This window comes from Mytilus edulis, chromosome 3 (genome assembly GCF_963676685.1).
Source record: "Mytilus edulis chromosome 3, xbMytEdul2.2, whole genome shotgun sequence".
NCBI lineage: Eukaryota > Metazoa > Mollusca > Bivalvia > Mytilida > Mytilidae > Mytilus > Mytilus edulis.
In genome coordinates this window covers 22,260,878-22,279,521 of record NC_092346.1, presented here as the reverse complement: position 1 = coordinate 22,279,521, position 18,644 = coordinate 22,260,878, and the positions used below count along the sequence as shown (strand labels likewise).

The 18,644-nt window shown below is 33.1% G+C and overlaps 1 protein-coding gene across 2 annotated transcripts in view; it reads right to left on the bottom strand.

Moving 5' to 3' along the window:
• LOC139514209 (protein TALPID3-like) overlaps positions 1-18,644 on the bottom strand; it is a 178,458-nt gene that overhangs the window by 72,174 nt on the left and 87,640 nt on the right. For both annotated transcript variants that reach the window (XM_071303034.1, XM_071303035.1), the window contains exons 10-12: positions 16,718-16,759; positions 15,492-15,548; positions 629-849 (exon numbers count right to left, since the gene is read on the bottom strand). In XM_071303034.1, the coding sequence (XP_071159135.1) occupies positions 629-849; positions 15,492-15,548; positions 16,718-16,759 (320 nt within the window). The remainder of the gene's footprint in view (positions 1-628; positions 850-15,491; positions 15,549-16,717; positions 16,760-18,644) is intronic.

The following is an 18,644-nucleotide window of genomic DNA, read 5'->3' as shown; positions in this document are numbered from 1 at the left end:
AGGTTTGACAAAAACCGGCACAATACATAATAAATATATAATACATGTACTCCAAATTGACAACAACACTTCAAATGGTCTGCAATTTTATTTGCTATGGTCTACATGTTTCATCAGGACAATTTTTATACAGAAATTTATCCCTGAAGTACTCAAAGTGGTACATTGAATTTGACGTCGTCATGGTGAGAGAAACAATGAAAAGTGAAAGTAGCAATACAGAGTTATAAATAGATAAGATAAATATAGAAAATTAAAGTTTGTTTACAATGTAACTTGAGTTCGTTTTACTATTATATGATACATGAAATTGTTCTAAAGGCTTGGTATCTAATTGGACGAACTTCCCATGGTTCCTACCACTTCACAAGGCTTCTTTTCCAACCTGGCCATAGTTGGAGGTTACTACTTCCTGGCGTGCCGGCAACAATAGGAAAATAATGGTCGCCGCTATGGATTTTAGTTGTTGTCAATTTGGAGTATTATTTTAATGTTGCATTCATTTACATAATATATTTGACAACCCTGCATACCAAGGTATCCACTTCAGGGACTCTATCGAAATGATTCACACAGGCGATGGTTCACCATACGGAGTTTTATAATAAATATATATATAATAAATTACCTATTTTGATGCAAATTCTCTAAAATGGCATAAACCTCATTCTCCTGTTGGGACCTTAATACACTTTGCAAGTTAGCCTCTAGGCAATTCCTTGCCTTAGACACATCTTGTAACACATGTTCTGCTTCATTGAATCCAGGTGGAAGAGGAGCATTAAAATGATGATATGACAGTTCTGGTACTGATTTGTATGGGGTAGAAAAGTTCTTCCCTGAAGATGTCTGAAAAAAATCAGAAGGATAAACAGATTACTCTATAATATTTGAGTGACTAAAGAACATTATTTGACTGAAGAATGAGTTAATTATTATTGCGAACCCTATCTTAGTTTTCCATAGATTCACCTGCAAGTTACCTATCGATTTAAACTTTTGGCAGTTCTATTGTCCCATCTAACAAATACAACAGGTATTGTTCTCTGTGTAGTTTATTCACTGGGACCTTTAAATTTCTTCTAGGAGAAATATATCACTCATTGATTAATTTACCTGACCAAAAAATTATCTTCTTTTTTATTGAAATACTTATAATAACTCACATAAACTGTATGCAATATTGTATTTATTCAATATTATCATTAATATATTTTCAATCTGTTCAATATAAAATCTGGTTTAATACTAAAAAGTTTATTTCAGACACATTTTTTAGTATTTTCCAATAAATTTACATGTTTTTGTTGTTGTTCATTTATAGACTTATGTTTATGAAGACCTTAATTTAAAAATAATAATATTCAATTTTTTATTTATCAAACACACAAAAATATTGAATATTTGATCAGAAATCAACTTTTAATTTTTGAATCAGTATTACAAATGTAATATTGAACACATTAAAAACGAGTTACTCCAGGTATCGAATAAATACAACACCACATGCAGTTTTGTGAGTCCTTACTTAGTATTGGTATAAGTATTTTTTCTTCATTGACAGTTCAATTTTTTACTCAGGTAGATTAATCAATGAGTGATATATTTCTCCTAGAAGAAATTTAAAGGTCCCAGTGAATAAACTACACAGAGAACAATACCTGTTGTATTTGTTAGATGGGAAAATAGAACTGCCAAAAGTTTAAATGGACAGGTAACTTGCAGGTGAATCTATGGAAAACTTCGATAGGGTTCGCAATAATAACAAATATTTAAGGAAGACATTAGAGAGCACACACTAAAATTTCTCTCCTCTACTTTAAATGTTTGACTCTGTAATACAATGGTTCTACTACTAGTTAACATTATAAATGATCCATACTAATATGACATGCTTTTTTCAATTTTTACAGAGGATGACCTTGAGGTCACTGCGATGTATTGTTATCGCTTAAATTTCCGTCATTCATAAATTCTAGTCAAATTAGTTTTAGGTTTTCAACACCAGTGAAAAAAGTGCATTTTCATACCTGCGATTTCTGTTCTCCGGTTGTACGATGTTTCAACAAAATATGGAATCATTTCAGTTGTTGATTTAGCGGTGAAAATTTGACTGAATTATATCTTAATAAATACGATTTTATATGTTTAATTGGTGATTCAGAAAGAGGTCAGGTGCTCTTGTTCATTCATAAAATTATCGTTCATTCATAAATTTACCGTAAAATAAAAATCACTACACAGCAGGTTATACGTGTAGTGTAAATGACCACCTGTAATCTAAAAATAGCAGTCTCACTAATAACGACAAGAAGAACTTTTAGCGACAAGAAGCGTCAAGAACGGACAAGAAGAATAAATTAAGCGACAAGAAGACTATTTAGCGACATGAAAACTTCTCGTACCGCATGAGGATGACACATATCAAATGAACAATTATGTGTGGGACTTAGTTTTAAGAAATGATGTCAAAGTAACACTATGAAAATATTTTTAGTAAGCTGAAATATATATTTATTTTTTACATGTTTATGTCTTGTTTTTAGTCTTGTATTTTATTTCTGTCCCATTTTTCAACATTAGCGTCTCGAAAGGTGAAATGTTTTAACTGAATGGTTAATTTAAATTAATTATGAAAATTGTTAAAATTAAATAAATAAAAGTAATTATTGCCCAGTTACAAACACTACCAGGGGATAATCCATAATTACCCCCAACTTTAGCCTGGTAAACTTGTTGTCTCCTTGTGAAATATAAAACATATTAAAAATGATTTCCTGCTTAAGTCATTTATTGATATAAAGTCAAAACCTTCTTGCTTTTCACTAGACAACCATGTCCTGTCAGGTTTAATTCTTATATATGTAGATGAAAAATAAAAGCGTCCCAAAACATTAACATGGCAGCAATTGCTTTTACTTTAATTTTTTTACAGAAGAGTGTCCACCATGCACTTGCACTGCACTATAATAATAGTAGAATAGAATTATCATATATACAAATAGATGAAAATGATATTTATCGGTCGTCCAACTGTCTATGTCAATCTGCTCAGCTCTTAATAAAACTCCATATCACGGCTTTGTGACGTCAAATACGTTGACCTGGCCTTAATAACTTTGACCCGGACATATCAGCGACGTCATAATGTTTGAACCGACGTTGATAAGTTTGATCCGAACTTATCAAGTCAACTTCCGGTTGCTGGTGAAACTAAGACAATACTTCCAAAGGACGCAAATGCAGCCCGATAAATCGATTATCAGGTTATCGGCATATTAATATTGTAAAATATCAGCTGCTCGACATAATATGAAGGCTTTTTATTATGTCTCGCAGCTGATATTTTACGATATCAACATGCAGACAACCTGATAATCGGTACATACATGCAATCGTAATATTAATAATATATATAACAACAAACCAGTGTATTCTCTACGACTATTATTATACAAGTATAATAGTCCAAGGTATACTGATTTCTTGCACTACAATATAATAGTTATTACGGTGAGGTTGAATTTCCTGTCATTTATTCATCATCCAAGCACGAACTTGTATCAGAAAAAAATATCTCTGTAAATTAACCCAAGTTTCAGGTATAGAGATGTGATCTGTTTCTGTGACATGTGCTTTTGACCATCCACAAGAACCTGCGGTCATCCGATGTTCAGTACTTCAGTACTTTGATTAAACAATACTGTGATAAAATTCTTTATATCTCTAACGTGAGGGTTTCCAAATGTACCTATTTTGACAGTTTTTTCACCTACGTTTATTCATGATCCAGACAAAAGTTCCCATTTTGTGTTTATTTTGTAGTTGTATCATTATTCTCTATATGGTTTCACCAATTTAATTTTGAATCTATACTGAATCATAAAACTAGAGGCTCTAAAGAGCCTGTGTCGCTCACCTTGGTCTATGTGCATATTAAACAAAGGACACAAATGGATTCATGACAAAATTGTATTTTGGTGATGGTGATGTGTTTGAAGTTCTTACTTTACTGAACGATTTTGCTTCTTACAATTATATCTATAATGAACTTTGCCCATTAGTAACAGAGAACTATATTTGGTAAAAATTTACATAAATTTACCAAATTAATGAAAATTGTTAAAAATTGACTATAAAGGGCAATAACTCCTTAAGGGGTCAATTGACCATTTAGGTCATGTTAACTTATTTGTAGATCTTACTTTGCTGAACATTATTGCTGTTTACAGTTTATTGCTATCTATAATAGTATTCAAGATAACCAAAAACGGCAAAATTTCTTTAAAAATTACCAATCGGAGGGCAGCAACCCAACAACCAGTTGTCCAATTCATCTGAAAAATTCAGGGCAGATAGATATTGACTTGATTAACAATTTAACTTCTTGTCAGATTTGCTCTAGATGCTTTGGTTTCATAGTTATAAGCCAAAAACTGCATTATACCCCTATGTTCTATTTTTAGCCGTGGCGGCCATCTTGGTTGAATGGCCAGGTCATCATACACATTTTTCAAACTAGATACCCCAAAGATGATTGTGGCCTAGTAGTTTCAGTGGAGATTTTGTAAAAGATTACTCAGATTTATGAAAAATGGTTAAAGATTGACTATAAAGGGCAATAACTCCTAAAGGGGTCAACTGACCATTTTGGTCATGTTGACTTATTTGTAGATCTTACTTTGCTGAACATTATTGCTGTTTACAATTTATCTCTATCTATAATAATATTCAAGATAATAACCAAAAACAGCAAAATTTCCTCAAAATTTCCAACTCAGGGGCAGCAACCCAACAACCAATTGACCGATTCATCTGAAAATTTCAGGGCAGATAGATCTTGACCTGATAAACATTTTTATCCCATGTCAGATTTCCTCAAAATGCTTTGGTTTTTGAGTTATAAGCCAAAAACTGCATTTTACTCCTATGTTTTATTTTTAGCGGTGGCGACCATCTTGGTTGGTTGACCAGGTCACGCCACACATTTTTTAAACTAGATACCCCAAAGATGATTGTGGCCAAGTTTGGATTAATTTAGCCCAGTAGTTTCAGAGGAGAAGATTTTTGTAAAAGATTACTTTAATTAACGAAAAATGGTTAAAAATTGACTATAAAGGGCAATAACTCCTAAACGGGTCAACTGACCATTTTGGTCATGTTGACTTATTTGTAGATCTTACTTTGCTGAACATTATTGCTGTTTACAGTTTATCTCTATCTATAATAATATTCAAGATAATAACCAAAAACAGCAAAATTTCCTCAAAATTACCAATTCAGGGGCAGCAACCCAACAACCGATTGACCGATTCATCTGAAAATTTCAGGGCAGATAGATCTTGACCTGATAAACATTTTTACCCCATGTCAGATTTGCTCTAAATGCTTTGGTTTTTGAGTTATAAGCCAAAAACTGCATTTTACCCCTATGTTCTATTTTTAGCCGTGGCGGCCATCTTGGTTGGTTGACCGGGTCACGCCACACATTTTTTAAACTAGATACCCCAATGATGATTGTGGCCAAGTTTGGTTTGATTTGGCCCAGTAGTTTCAGAGGAGAAGATTTTTGTAAAAGTTAACGACGACGACGACGACGGACGACGGACGACGGACGCCGGACGCCGGACGCCGGACGCCAAGTGATGAGAAAAGCTCACTTGGCCCTTCGGGCCAGGTGAGCTAAAAATGGGTTTGAGCAGACCTCCGAACAGTTCATGATTCTGAAAAAAAGTAGTACCCAAATTGTATCCATGCTTAAATTTGCAGCCTTAAAAAAATCAAATTACAAAAATTTGTTTTATTTTTTTCAAATATTTAGAACAATTGGATATCAAAGTCATATGAAACCTCAAAATAAAAAACCAGATGCTCCTCAGGGCGTAGCTTTATACGACTGCAGAGGTTGAACCCTGAACGGTTGGGGCAAGTATGGACACAACATTCAAGCTGGATTCAGCTCTAAATTTGGATTGTGATTAAATAGTTGACACAGCATAGGTTTCTGACACAGAATGAATGTGTTCTAATGAACTTAAAATTTTTGTTTTCTCTTAGAGCAATTCACTATGCTGTTGAATATTAATCCTCTCAAAAAAATGTTTGAAGAAATTTTCTTTTTTATTTATGAAATTTCAAATGAGAAAAATTGAACCTAATTTGTTTAATCACATCCCCCTTTCCCTTATTCCAAAACTAATCTCAATTAAAATTTCTAATGGAGTTTGCAACAATAACTACTCATTTAAATACATCATAAAATATTAAGATGTAAAAAAACTGCTTGTTATCACTGAATGGTAAAGATTATTTTAATTTATCAGTTGGTAGTAAAAAGTGAATATACATTGTATATTGTATATAACAAAGATTTAAGTTGATTCTGGACAAAGAAAGATAACTCCAATTAAAAAAAAATCTTGCTATTGCACAATATTTTGCAATTAGATATTTCTTGCTTACTATTCTGGACAAAGAAAGATAACTCTAATTAATTTTTTTTTTGCTATTTCACAATATTGTGCAATTAGATATTTCTTGCCATTGCGCAATACTGTGCAATTGAAAAGACTTGCTATTGCACAATACTTAATATAATAATTTAACCCTTACCATGCTGAATTGTTTTTCAGGTATCATTTACTGTATGCTGAATTGTTTTCAGAAAATCATGGTAATATCATCACTTTTTTTTAATATGTCATGATTCATAAGGCTTGATGGCAAATGACTTCATGTTTGGTCAAGTACTAGAAAAATTGAACACCATTATTTTTTTTACTTATTTGTACATTTTGGAAAAAATGGTTGCCATGGTAACAGTTCAATGATTAAAATTATGATTTTTTTCAACATATGCATAGTTTCATGTGTTATATAAGTTGCTCAAACATCCCAGTTTAATGTAAAATGAAAGAAATAATAAATATATCCTGATTTTAAAATAGAGTTCAGTAGATGTGCTTAATTATATCCATGATAATTAATTTAGTTGGTAAAAAGCAACTACTAAAGTAAAAAAAAAAATTACAGGTTAACAAATTATTATTTTTTCATTCAGTAAAATAGTGTAAATGGTTCCTGTTGTTCAACTTATGAATAAAACTTATTTTTTAGAAGAGGAAAGGGTTACCATGTCAACCATAATATAATTTTAAGTAAGCCGATGAAATCAAACTAAAGTAATTGCAGATACATGTATCTGAGCCTTCTTTAGTGGAAGTTTTGTTGCAGTTATATTTCTTGCATGTTTTTATTATCTTGGTGATTTTTTTTCAGAAAACTCAAATTTATGCATTTAACCAAATACCAGTACACATACCTAAGTCAATATCTAATAAGCAACTTCACTGCAAAACACAACTCCTTGTTTCCCCAATAGAATACAAATCAGTGAAGGTATCTTTATACAAACAAATTCAAACTAACCAATTAGTTAATGTATATGATGTAACTGAATTAAGTCACAAAACAGGAGTGAAGGAGCATCGTTTATAAACCCAACAACAATAACAAATTCAATACCGTACAACAAATCTAGAGAACCTATTTTTTTTAAATGCGTTACATTTTATGAACACATTGTGTATTAGTTGGATGCCTTGTCTTCACACCAGACTGAAGAAACAGATGAGACATGTTGGATGCCTTGTCTGCACACAAGACGTAGAGAAACCCATATGACCAGAATAAAGATATTAATGTCATGTTTTTGTTGATTGATATTTGTCCTGAACCTCAAATTGTAGTCCGTTCATATACTTAAATATGACAATGATTAAATAATAAGTTAATTATGCAGATCCTGATTTGGACCAACTTGAAAACTGGGCCCATAATAAAAAATCTAAGTACATTTTTGGATTCAGCATATCAAAGAACCCCAAGATTTCAATTTTTGTTAAAATCAGACTAAGTTTAAATTTGGACCCTTTGGACTTTAGTGTAGACCAATTTGAAAACAGGACCAAAAATGAAGAATCTACATACACAGTTAGATTTGGTATATCAAAGAACCCCATTTATTCAATTTTTGATGAAATCAAACAAAGTTTAATTTTGGATCCCGATTTGGACCAACTTGAAAACTGGGCCAATGATCAAGAATCTAAGTACATTTTTAGATTCAGCATATCAAAGAACCTAACTGATTCATTTTTTGTCAAAATCAAACTAAGTTTAATTTTGGACCCTTTGGACCTTAATGTAGACCAATTTGAAAACGGGACCAAAAGTTAAGAATCTACATACACAGTCATGACAGTTAGATTCAGCATATCAAAGAACCCCAATTATTCAATTTTGAGGAAATCAAACAAAGTTTAATTTTGGACCCTTTGGGCTCCTTATTCTGTTGGGACCAAAACTCCCAAAATCAATACCAACCTTCCTTTTATGGTCATAAACCTTGTGTTTAAATTTCATAGATTTCTATTTACTTATACTAACGTTATGGTGCGAAAACCAAGAAAAATGCTTATTTGGGTCCCTTTTTAGCCCCTAATTCCTAAACTGTTGTGACCTAAACTCCCAAAATCAATACCAACCTTCCTTTTGTAGTCATTAACATTGTGTTTAAATTTCATTGATTTCCATTCACTTTTACTAAAGTTAGAGTGCGAAAACTAAAAGTATTCCGACGACGAAGACGACGATGCAGACGACGACGCCAACATGATAGCAATATACGACGAAAAATTTTTCAAATTTTGCGGTCGTATAAAAATGATGCATATGTTTTTTTTATAACAAAATGGATAGTTTTCATTATAAACTTATGTACATATACTTTTTCTGAAGAAAATTCTTTAATTTGTCCACATTTAGAAGATATAGAAGTTTACTTTTGTTTAATTGCTTGCTTCCAGGAAGCAATTAGCCAACATATTTTCCGTATGCAAAGTGACCTTAGCCTGAACCTTCTCGTAAAAATCCGTTGATCACAATATGCATGGGTCTATCACTAAAATAAACTATTATCGGATTATACATGTTAAATATGTGCTCAATATCCATGCTTTTTTGTTGATTGTTTACTATAAGGTGACAATCAGTAAACCTTGGAGTCAAAACACGGCATTTAATGAGCTGCCATATTTGTTAATCATAACAGACAGAGAAAAAAAATATAGATGATTATACAATATATTTGCTTAAACTAGATGTGTCAAAGCGACACGAATGGCCCCGTCCGAAAAAGTTGAAAAATCTGCAATTTCAATAACATGTGGACACAAACATGATGGTAGTCTCACATTGATATGTTCATAATTATAAATTAACTGTTAACAAAACTCAGCTCAAAATGTGGAGGCCTATAGAAAAAAAGTCTGTATAACTGTTAACAAAACTCAGCTCAAAATGTGGAGGCCTATAGAAAAAAAGTCTGTATAACTGTGATTTTCAACAATTTATCAAAGTCCAAAGCCCGTAATTTCAGCAAAATTTAGCGAAGCGGAACAAAACTTTAACTTGATCTGTATCTAATCATGGTTATCTCACATACCAAAAATCAGCCCAATATCTGAAAGCGTTTGGGAAAAAAAGTCTGTAGAACTGTAATTTTCAACAATTTTCAAAGTTGTAAACCCTTAATTTTGGCAAAAATTAATGGAGAGGAACAAAACTTTAACTTGATCTGTAACTCATCATGAGTAACTCACATACCAAAAATCAGCCCAATATCTGAAAGTGTTTTGGCACAAAGTTTCGGAATTTTGGATCTTCAATGCTCTTCAATAGAAAAAAAGTCTGTAAAACTGTTATTTTCAACAATTCATCAAAGTCCAAAGCCTGTAATTTCGGCAAAAGTTAGCAAAGCAGAACAAAACTTTAACTTGACCTTTAACTCATCATGGTTACCTATCATATCAAAAATCAGCCCAATATCTGAAAGCGTTTAGAAAAAAAGTCCGTATAACTGTAATTTTCAAAGTTGTAAACCCTTAATTTTGGCAAAAATTAATGGAGAGGAACAAAACTTAAACTTGATCTGTAACTCATCATGGTTAACTCACAAACCAAAAATCAGCCCAATATCTTAAGGCGTTTAGAAAAAAACTCTGTATAACTGTGATTTTCAACAATTTATCAAAGTCCAAAGCCCGTAATTTCAGCAAAAATTAGCGGAGCGGAACGAAACTTAAACTTGATCTGTAACTCATCATGGTGAACTTACAAACCAAAAATCAGCTCAATATCTGAAGGTGTTTGGAAAAAAACTCCGTATAATGGTTTGTTGAGGAATGACGGAATGACAGAATGACAGAATTTCAGAATGACGAAATTTCGGAAAGACGGAATTTGGGAATTTCGGACAAGGGTAAAACTATATGGCATCGACAACTTTGTTGCAGGGCCATAAAAATGATAAAAACGTGCAAAGAAACTAAGACTAAGACTTAGCTTACGATATTTACATGCATTGGTTCAAGAATTGGATAAACATTATTTTTCACCAGTTACTCCTTTCATAAGACTTTCATCTATGCTACCTATTCATTTCTTAAGAAATGGAGGCTTGTAACAAATTGTATTTGCTCATTTTTAGAAGATAACCTTTTGGTGGTTTCTGTACATATTACCATTTGAAGTTATACTTCATCAGTTGATGTATACTGAGAACGTTTAAATATATTTACCTATGTTAGAAGTCGTGCATAATGTGGATTAATAAAAATACAAATTGTTATCGTCCCTAAGAAAGCATGTAAGATTTCCACTGCTGCTTTTACTAAATAGGTGCAATTTGGGAACTAGGTGCAATTAAGGTACCGTGACGTTATATACCTCCACATGTTTGTAACATGTTTTGCATACACTTAACTGATTTCGCTGTGTTAAAAATTGCAATTGAAAAAAAACCTATAGACCCTTTATTCTTATTCTGATGCATAACAAAAAGAATAAATGAAATAGACCTTAGAAAAATGTACAAATTCTCCTTAGTTACGAAATGTCAACTGTGGATTTGGCGGTAGCTTACGAGAAAAAAATGTAAATAAAAAATGGCATATGTTGGGGTTGAGATTTAAAAGAATTATAAACACATTGTTTCTAGTTGTAATTTAAGAAATAATGGATGCAAGTTTTAGATTTATTGGATTTTATTTTTAGCTTTATCTAAAAGGGTTAATAAGGACAGCAACACACATAGCAAACCCTTTCTTGCTACAGTTTTTAAATTAACCTGTATTTGTGTTATTTTAATCATAATAATTCATTGAATATATAAAAAAGAAGATGTGGTATGATTGCCAATGAGACAACTGTCCACAAAATACCAAAATTACACAGACATTAACAACTATTGGTCACCGTACAGTCTTCAACAATGAGCAAAGCCCATACCGCATAGTCAGCTATAAAAGGCCCAGATAAGACAATGTAAAACAATTCAAACGAGAAAACTAACGGCCTTATTTATATAAAACAAGAGTGCACACGCTGAAATGTCTCGCCTTCTATACTAATCATTGATATTATGTTGATAGTCCTAGGTATAAAGCTACTTTTTTTTAGCTTTATTACAACTGTCACATAAACTTAACATTAACCAAGATAACTAAACAAAGACCAATGAACCTTGAAAATGAGGTCAAGGTCAGATGAAACATGCCAGGCAGACATGTACAGCTAACAATGCTTCTATACAACATATATAGTTGACCCATTACTTATAGTTTAAGAAAAATAGACCAAAACACAAAAACTTAACACTGTGCAATGAACCGTGAAAATGAGGTCAGGGTCAAATAAAACCTGTGCGACTGACATAAAGATCATAAAATATTTCCATACACCAAATATAGTTGACCTATGGCATATAGTATTAGATAAAAAGCCCAAAACTCAAAAACTTAACTTTGACCACTGAACCATGAAAATGAGGTTAGGGTCACATGACATCTGCCCGCTAGATATGTACACCTTACAATCATTTCATACAACAAATATAGTAGACCTATTGCATATAGTATGAGAAAAATAGACCAAAACACAAAAATTTAACTATAACCACTGAACCATGAAAATGAGGTCAAGGTCAGATGACACCTGCCAGTTGGGCATGTACACCTTACAGTCCTTCCATACACCGAATATACTAGCCCTATTGCTTATAGTATCTGAGATATGGACTTGACCACCAAAACTTAACCTTGTTCACTGATCCATGAAATGAGGTCGAGGTCAAGTGAAAACTGTCTGACAGACATGAGGACCTTGCAAGGTACGCACATATCAAATATAGTTATCCTATTAACGGTACTTATAATAAGAGAGAATTCAACATTACAAAAAATTTGAACTTTTTTTTCAAGTGGTCACTGAACCATGAAAATGAGGTCAAGGACATTGGACATGTGACTGACGGAAACTTCGTAACATGAAGCATCTATATACAAAGTATGAAGTATCCAGGTCTTCTACCTTCTAAAATATAAAGCTTTTAAGATGTGAGCTAACACCGCCGCCGTAGCCGCCGCCGCCGTAGCCGCCGCCGCCGCCGCCGGATCACTATCCCTATGTCGAGCTTTCTGCAACAAAAGTTGCAGGCTCGACAAAAATGAAGCCTTAGATTTTTTGGAAATTTACACATGGGCTTAGACATGTGTAAATTTCAAACAAAACCATGGCTCAATGAATCATTTCTTAATCAAATAACATGTCTCTGTTAGGCAAACAGGTATATCTAACAATCAAATAATACACCAAAAATAGTTAGCCTATTGCTTGTAGTGGTCGAGAAGACCTAATTAAAAATATTGCACATTGACCAATGAACCATAAAAATTAGGACAATGTCAGACTTTAATGTTGATGTTCTAAAGATTTGTACCAAAAGTATCATATAAACTTTACATAAGTTTCTGGATGTGTACTGATTGCAATTTAAGTATTAAATACATGATTTTTTTTATCAGTTGTTATTGTTTTTGAAGAAGCTGTCAGTAAGTGCTTAGTACTCTCAGATCTGTACTTCTATTTTGTTGATTAAAGGATGGCAGATATATAAATACCCTGTCATGTCATATCTGTGTTTTTGTTGTTTAAGGGATGACAGATATATAAATACCCTGTCATATCCAGTCTGTGTTTTTGTTGTTTAAGGGATGGCAGATATATAAATACCCTGTCATGTCCCATCTGTGTGTTTGTTGTTTAAGGGATGGCAGATATATTATTAATACCCTGTCATGTCTAGTCTGTATTTTTGTTGTTGAAGGGATGGCAGATATATAAATACTCTGTCATGTCCAGTCTGTGTTTTTGTTGTTTAAGGGATGGCAGATATATATATACCCTGTCATGTCCAGTCTGTGTTTTAGTTGATATTTTTCTTCTTGGTATCAATCTGATGAATTAAGCTTTTTTCATCTGAATTTTATAGTTTGTTACACTTTTGTACCAGGTTAGGGGAGGGTAGAACACTCACAGTTTAACAAAGCCACATTCTTTATGTGCATGAGCCTGTTGTTTAGTTGTTGTTATTGGTATATGTCTCATATTTGTAATTCATAAATTGTTTAGTTAAAAATTAGGCAGTTAGGCCACACCAATCTAATGTCTTGTCCTACAGATTTTTGGACTCCAAAATTTGGGGCGAGCGAGCGATTTGAAAATTTTAATAAAAAAATATTTAATTTGCAATTTTTTTAGGCGAAGCTTGAAAAGTAAAGGCGAGCGATTATAATTTTTTTTTGTAAACATAAAATAGTAGGTTTTGACAATATTAAAGCTTGATTTATCACTTGTACTTTGACATTTCTTTAATTTCTGAAGTATTTTTTCCCTGTTCAACAAGAAATAATTAAATCTGGTCTATGTATGTGTGACTGACAATGAGACAATTCTCCATCCAAGTCATAATCAGTTTGGGGACAACCCCTTAATGTTATAAATATTCCTTTTACATGTTTTATGAGGGATCAATATAAGTTATAACATATTTGTTTGTACAAAAGGGCTCATATTTTCTCAAAGAACTATATATATCTATCTGGTATTAAATGGTCAAAACATGTCCAAGAATTTTGTAATATTTCTGGACTTTAACCATGTTAACACATTTACTTTAACAGTTTAATATTATTCAAAATAAGTGGACCCCTTTTTTAGTAAAATGACCCCTTGTCTGAGGGAGGGTTGTTCTCAACCTGATAATAACAAACACAGGTCAAAGTACGGCCTTTTACACAGGGCTTTGATACAGACCAAACAGAAGGCTATAAAGGACCCCAAAATTATTAGCGTACACAATTCGAACAGGAAAACCAACAATCTAATTTATATATCATGTATATCCAAACAGGAAAATACCAATGAACAACATCAACAAACGATAACTGTTGAACGACAGGCCCCTCAATCAATCAGGACAGGTGCATAAACATGCAGCGGCTATGGATAGTTTTGTTTCGCCAGCATACAATATAATTGCAGTTAGAGGCAAATCCTTCAGAAGTTCTTTGTATTTTATTCTAACAACGAACATTTTTTGATAGGGAATATAAGTAAGGGGGAAAGTAACCAATTTTTTGTTCTTTACAGGTATTTCCGCTGTTATAAATTTATATCGGAGCACTCCCGCTTTGGATAAATAGGTTTCATGCTGAAACAAATATTCTCACAGATATTTACAAAGTGTGGTGCGGTGCTTTTATGTTTAAAATCGTTATATACAGGTTAGACTGTGATTTTAAAACAAATGTTGATATCTTTTTATAATATTTACAAAAAAAAACGGTGCGGGAAATGGACATGATTACATTTCCAGATGCGGGAAGCGGGAATATAAAAAAAATTAAAAAATTCTGTTTTGAAAAAAATAGGTGCGGGCGGGTCCGTCGAACAAGGAATCAAATTGGTGTGGCCTTAGTTTTATCATTTTTCATAGCTGACTATACAGTATATTTTTTCTTCATTGTTGAAGGCCATACAGTTGCCTTCAATTGCTTACATCTGCTTCATTTGAACATTAGTGAATAGCTGTCGAATTGGCAATCAATCACATCTCCTTATTTTTATATTGAGGCCAGATAATTTAGATAAACCAAGGCAGACAGACATGTAAACCTATCAATCATTATATACACAAAATATGGTTGACTTATTGCTTATTGTATTCAAGAAAAAGACCAAACAATGAAAACTTAATATTGATAAATGAACCATGAAAATGGAATCAACTGGTCAGATGAACCCTGCCAGACATACAAGCGGCGGCCATCATGGTTGGTTGGCTGGGTCATCGTACACATTTTTTAAACTACCTCAATGATGATTGTGGCCAAGTTTGGTTAAATTAAGTTAAAAAGGGCATAACTCCTAGAAAATAAGTTGAATCATAATTTCCTGTTGATGTTCACATTTACATAGAATGTCTTTATTATCTACAAAGTTTCATGAAATTCTGTCGATTATAGGTTCATCGTATTGACTTCCTTGCTTTAAATTACTTCATTCATGATAAACATTTTAAAGTTACTTACAATAAGATACAGATCTAATGGTGATGGTCCAAGTAACAGGTCTTTCTCTTTGTCAATCTAAAAAATCCAATATTAACAAGACTTACACTCATGGGACAAAATTCAGTTCTCACTCGAAAAATGTCCTATCATTTCAACTATAATCGATATTTTTCAAAAAATTATTACTAAGTAACTGTATGAGTGATTTTTATGAAAAAGGTAACAAAAGATGTAGAAATGTCTGAAATGATAGGACTTTTTTTTAACTGGGAACTCACTTTTGTCCCATTAAAACTCCCATTAAATGTCTACGTAGCCCTGAAACTAAAATTTTATGTGTTACAACATTTTGCAACAAACAATTCTGTAAAAAATATTTTGTCCATATCTTATAAGATTTCTGAAAATAAGTGATACATGTAAGTGATAACAAGCCAAAATCTAAATTTTGAACATGACCTTGACCTTAACCGCATTTTCATTTTTATGGACCATGGACCTAAAATCAAATGACTCTAGGCCTCTTAAGCTTATGGTTTTCCAGTTACAAATACATTTCACTTATATCAAATACAAAAGGGGAAATAACTCTCATATGGAATCTTTATACGGCTTCGGTCAAAAATAAAATGAAACATCCTGAGAATAAAACAAGCAAATTGGAGAAATTAAATATGGTTGCGAAGTTTTAGAAGTAACAAGAAAAACAGTGTTCGGGGAGATAACTCTTACATAGAAAAGTATTTGGTTACGCAGAAGTAGAAACAAAATGGTACAAACTGTAAGATATCACATTCCAAATATCCATAAGCAACATCTTGCGAATCATCAATACAGCGAAGGAAAAAAAGATAAATAATCAGAAAAAGTAGAAAGACCTTATTACACCAACATAAATAAATGACAGTTGATTGGGATTGAAATGCACATTGTTAATTTTCTGGCAATTGATGTCTTATTTGGAGACGAAAAAAGTCTGTAATTCTTAATCTCATTTTAGCCAATAGCTGTTGCTGTATCTTATCAACATCATAAATCAACCATTAAAAACTTATATGTAATAAGTAATTATTTCAAGATGGCGTGCATTCAGACTGAAACTCATTTCCCCAATGTGATGCGAAGCAAAAAGATAACAGTCAAATACAACTTGACAGTGCTGAAGCATTCCTTAGGCTTACAGTGATAACTGTATTAAAGTCAATAGTTGTAATTCATGTGTGCTATTAATAAATGTGTTTTACCTTTTTTTTCCTGTCCTCTAATAATTTACATCTATCAACCTCCTAAAAAGAAATATCTCTAAAATATCAATGGATTAATTTTATTACAGCTTTTATTTATTTTCTATATAAACCATAATGATAAATAAATTGCTTCGCCAATAGCAGCTGGATACTTCCGCAGAGGTTAACCCTGAACAGTTGAGGCAAAACAAAGAACAAATTGTGTATTAAATGTAAAATGTCCCATACCTAAATAGAATAGTCCATTCAGGACATTGAGGTAAGTAAGTAAGTAAGTAATTTTTATTGGTTTGAAATCCAAAATTACAGGATTGATACCAAGACAATACACATTGGTTATACACAAACATACAAACATATATATCATATCAAATTCATAAACATTGTATATATATATATATACAACTGAACTCGTCTAAACATCAACCCAACAATGTTAGATCTGTAAATTTGCTTTCACAAATTTTTGGTTCTTCCCTTGCCGGGATTCGAACCCATGCTACTGTGATATCGTGACACCAAATCGCCTGCACTGCAGCCGTCCCGCTAGACCACACAACCACCTGGGCTCTTAAAAAATAGAGCTTTCCCTGGCCGTGTGTTACCTTTCCACATCAGTTTTAATCTAGCGGCGTACTGCAGTACATGATATATAAGGCATGGAGATGTTATTTTTACAGATCAGCTAAATTATCTATAGTAAAGGATCCTACAAATTATTGTAAGATACAGTCACAGAAAATAATTATATTTATAAGTATGTCTTAGCCAGTGACAACTCTACAACAGATTTATCAATCAGATCACCAGCAGTGATGGTGATACATGGCTGTATACATTATGTATATACAACTCGTCTAAACATCAACCCAACAATGTTAGATCTGTAAATTTGCTTTCGTAAATTTTTTGTTCTTCCCTCGCCGGGATTCCAACCCATTCTCCTGAGATATCGTGACACCAAATCGCCTGCACTGTAGCCGTCCCGCTAGACCACCTGGGCGCCTGACATTGGACTTAGTCCAGTACAAATTGGTTTGGTCTAGACTAAAATGAGAGGTGGTGGTTCATACCTAGGGGACTTGCCCATTATTTCATAAATTACATTTGTTTTAATGTCCCATTCAAGAATATAAAAGGTTTGGGGTGGGGCTCGCTCATTTGCAAGTTTTCAAAATGAAGAGTGGTGAGGGTGATCCCTGTAGACTTCCCCTATTTCAGTTGATTTGTTGTATTGCAGTACAATAATATCAATGAGAGCCGTGGTGTAGTGGTTAGTGCATCGGACTACTAACACAAAGGTTCCTGGTTCAATTCCCGTTTGGGATGAAAATTTCAGGAACTCAATTTTCGGCTCTCCCTTGACACCATTTGCGAGTATGGTCTTGAGGAAACGATGATAGTCCGTCGGACGGGGACGATAAATGGCTGGCCCGTGTTAAGAGAGAGCCATATCTCTTGCACGTTAAAGACACCCTTGTAGATTTCGAAAAAGAGTAGGCTAATGCCGCTACAAGGCAGCACTCGCACCCGCAAAGTGGAAAGGGATTAATATAAGTTGTAAAACTTGTTTCCCAATCCACTATAAATAAATATGTTTAAACTAATAATATCAATATATATGATAAAGGGGTAGGGTTCTCAACCTTGTACAAGTTCTCAAACAGGAGGGGGTGGGGTGACCCCCCAGGACTCCTCCTTAATCTAATTTGATTTGTTTTATTGTCCCATATAAGAATATATATGGATTAGGGGTGGGAATCTGGACTGTTTACAAGTTGCAAAATCAGAAGGGGTGGTGTTGACCCCCAGGGGTTCCCCCTATATTTCTTTTTGATTTGTTATATTGTCCCGTACATGAATATATATGTTGTAGGGGTGGGGAACTCAACCACTCTCAAATAGGAGGTGGTGGGGTAACCCC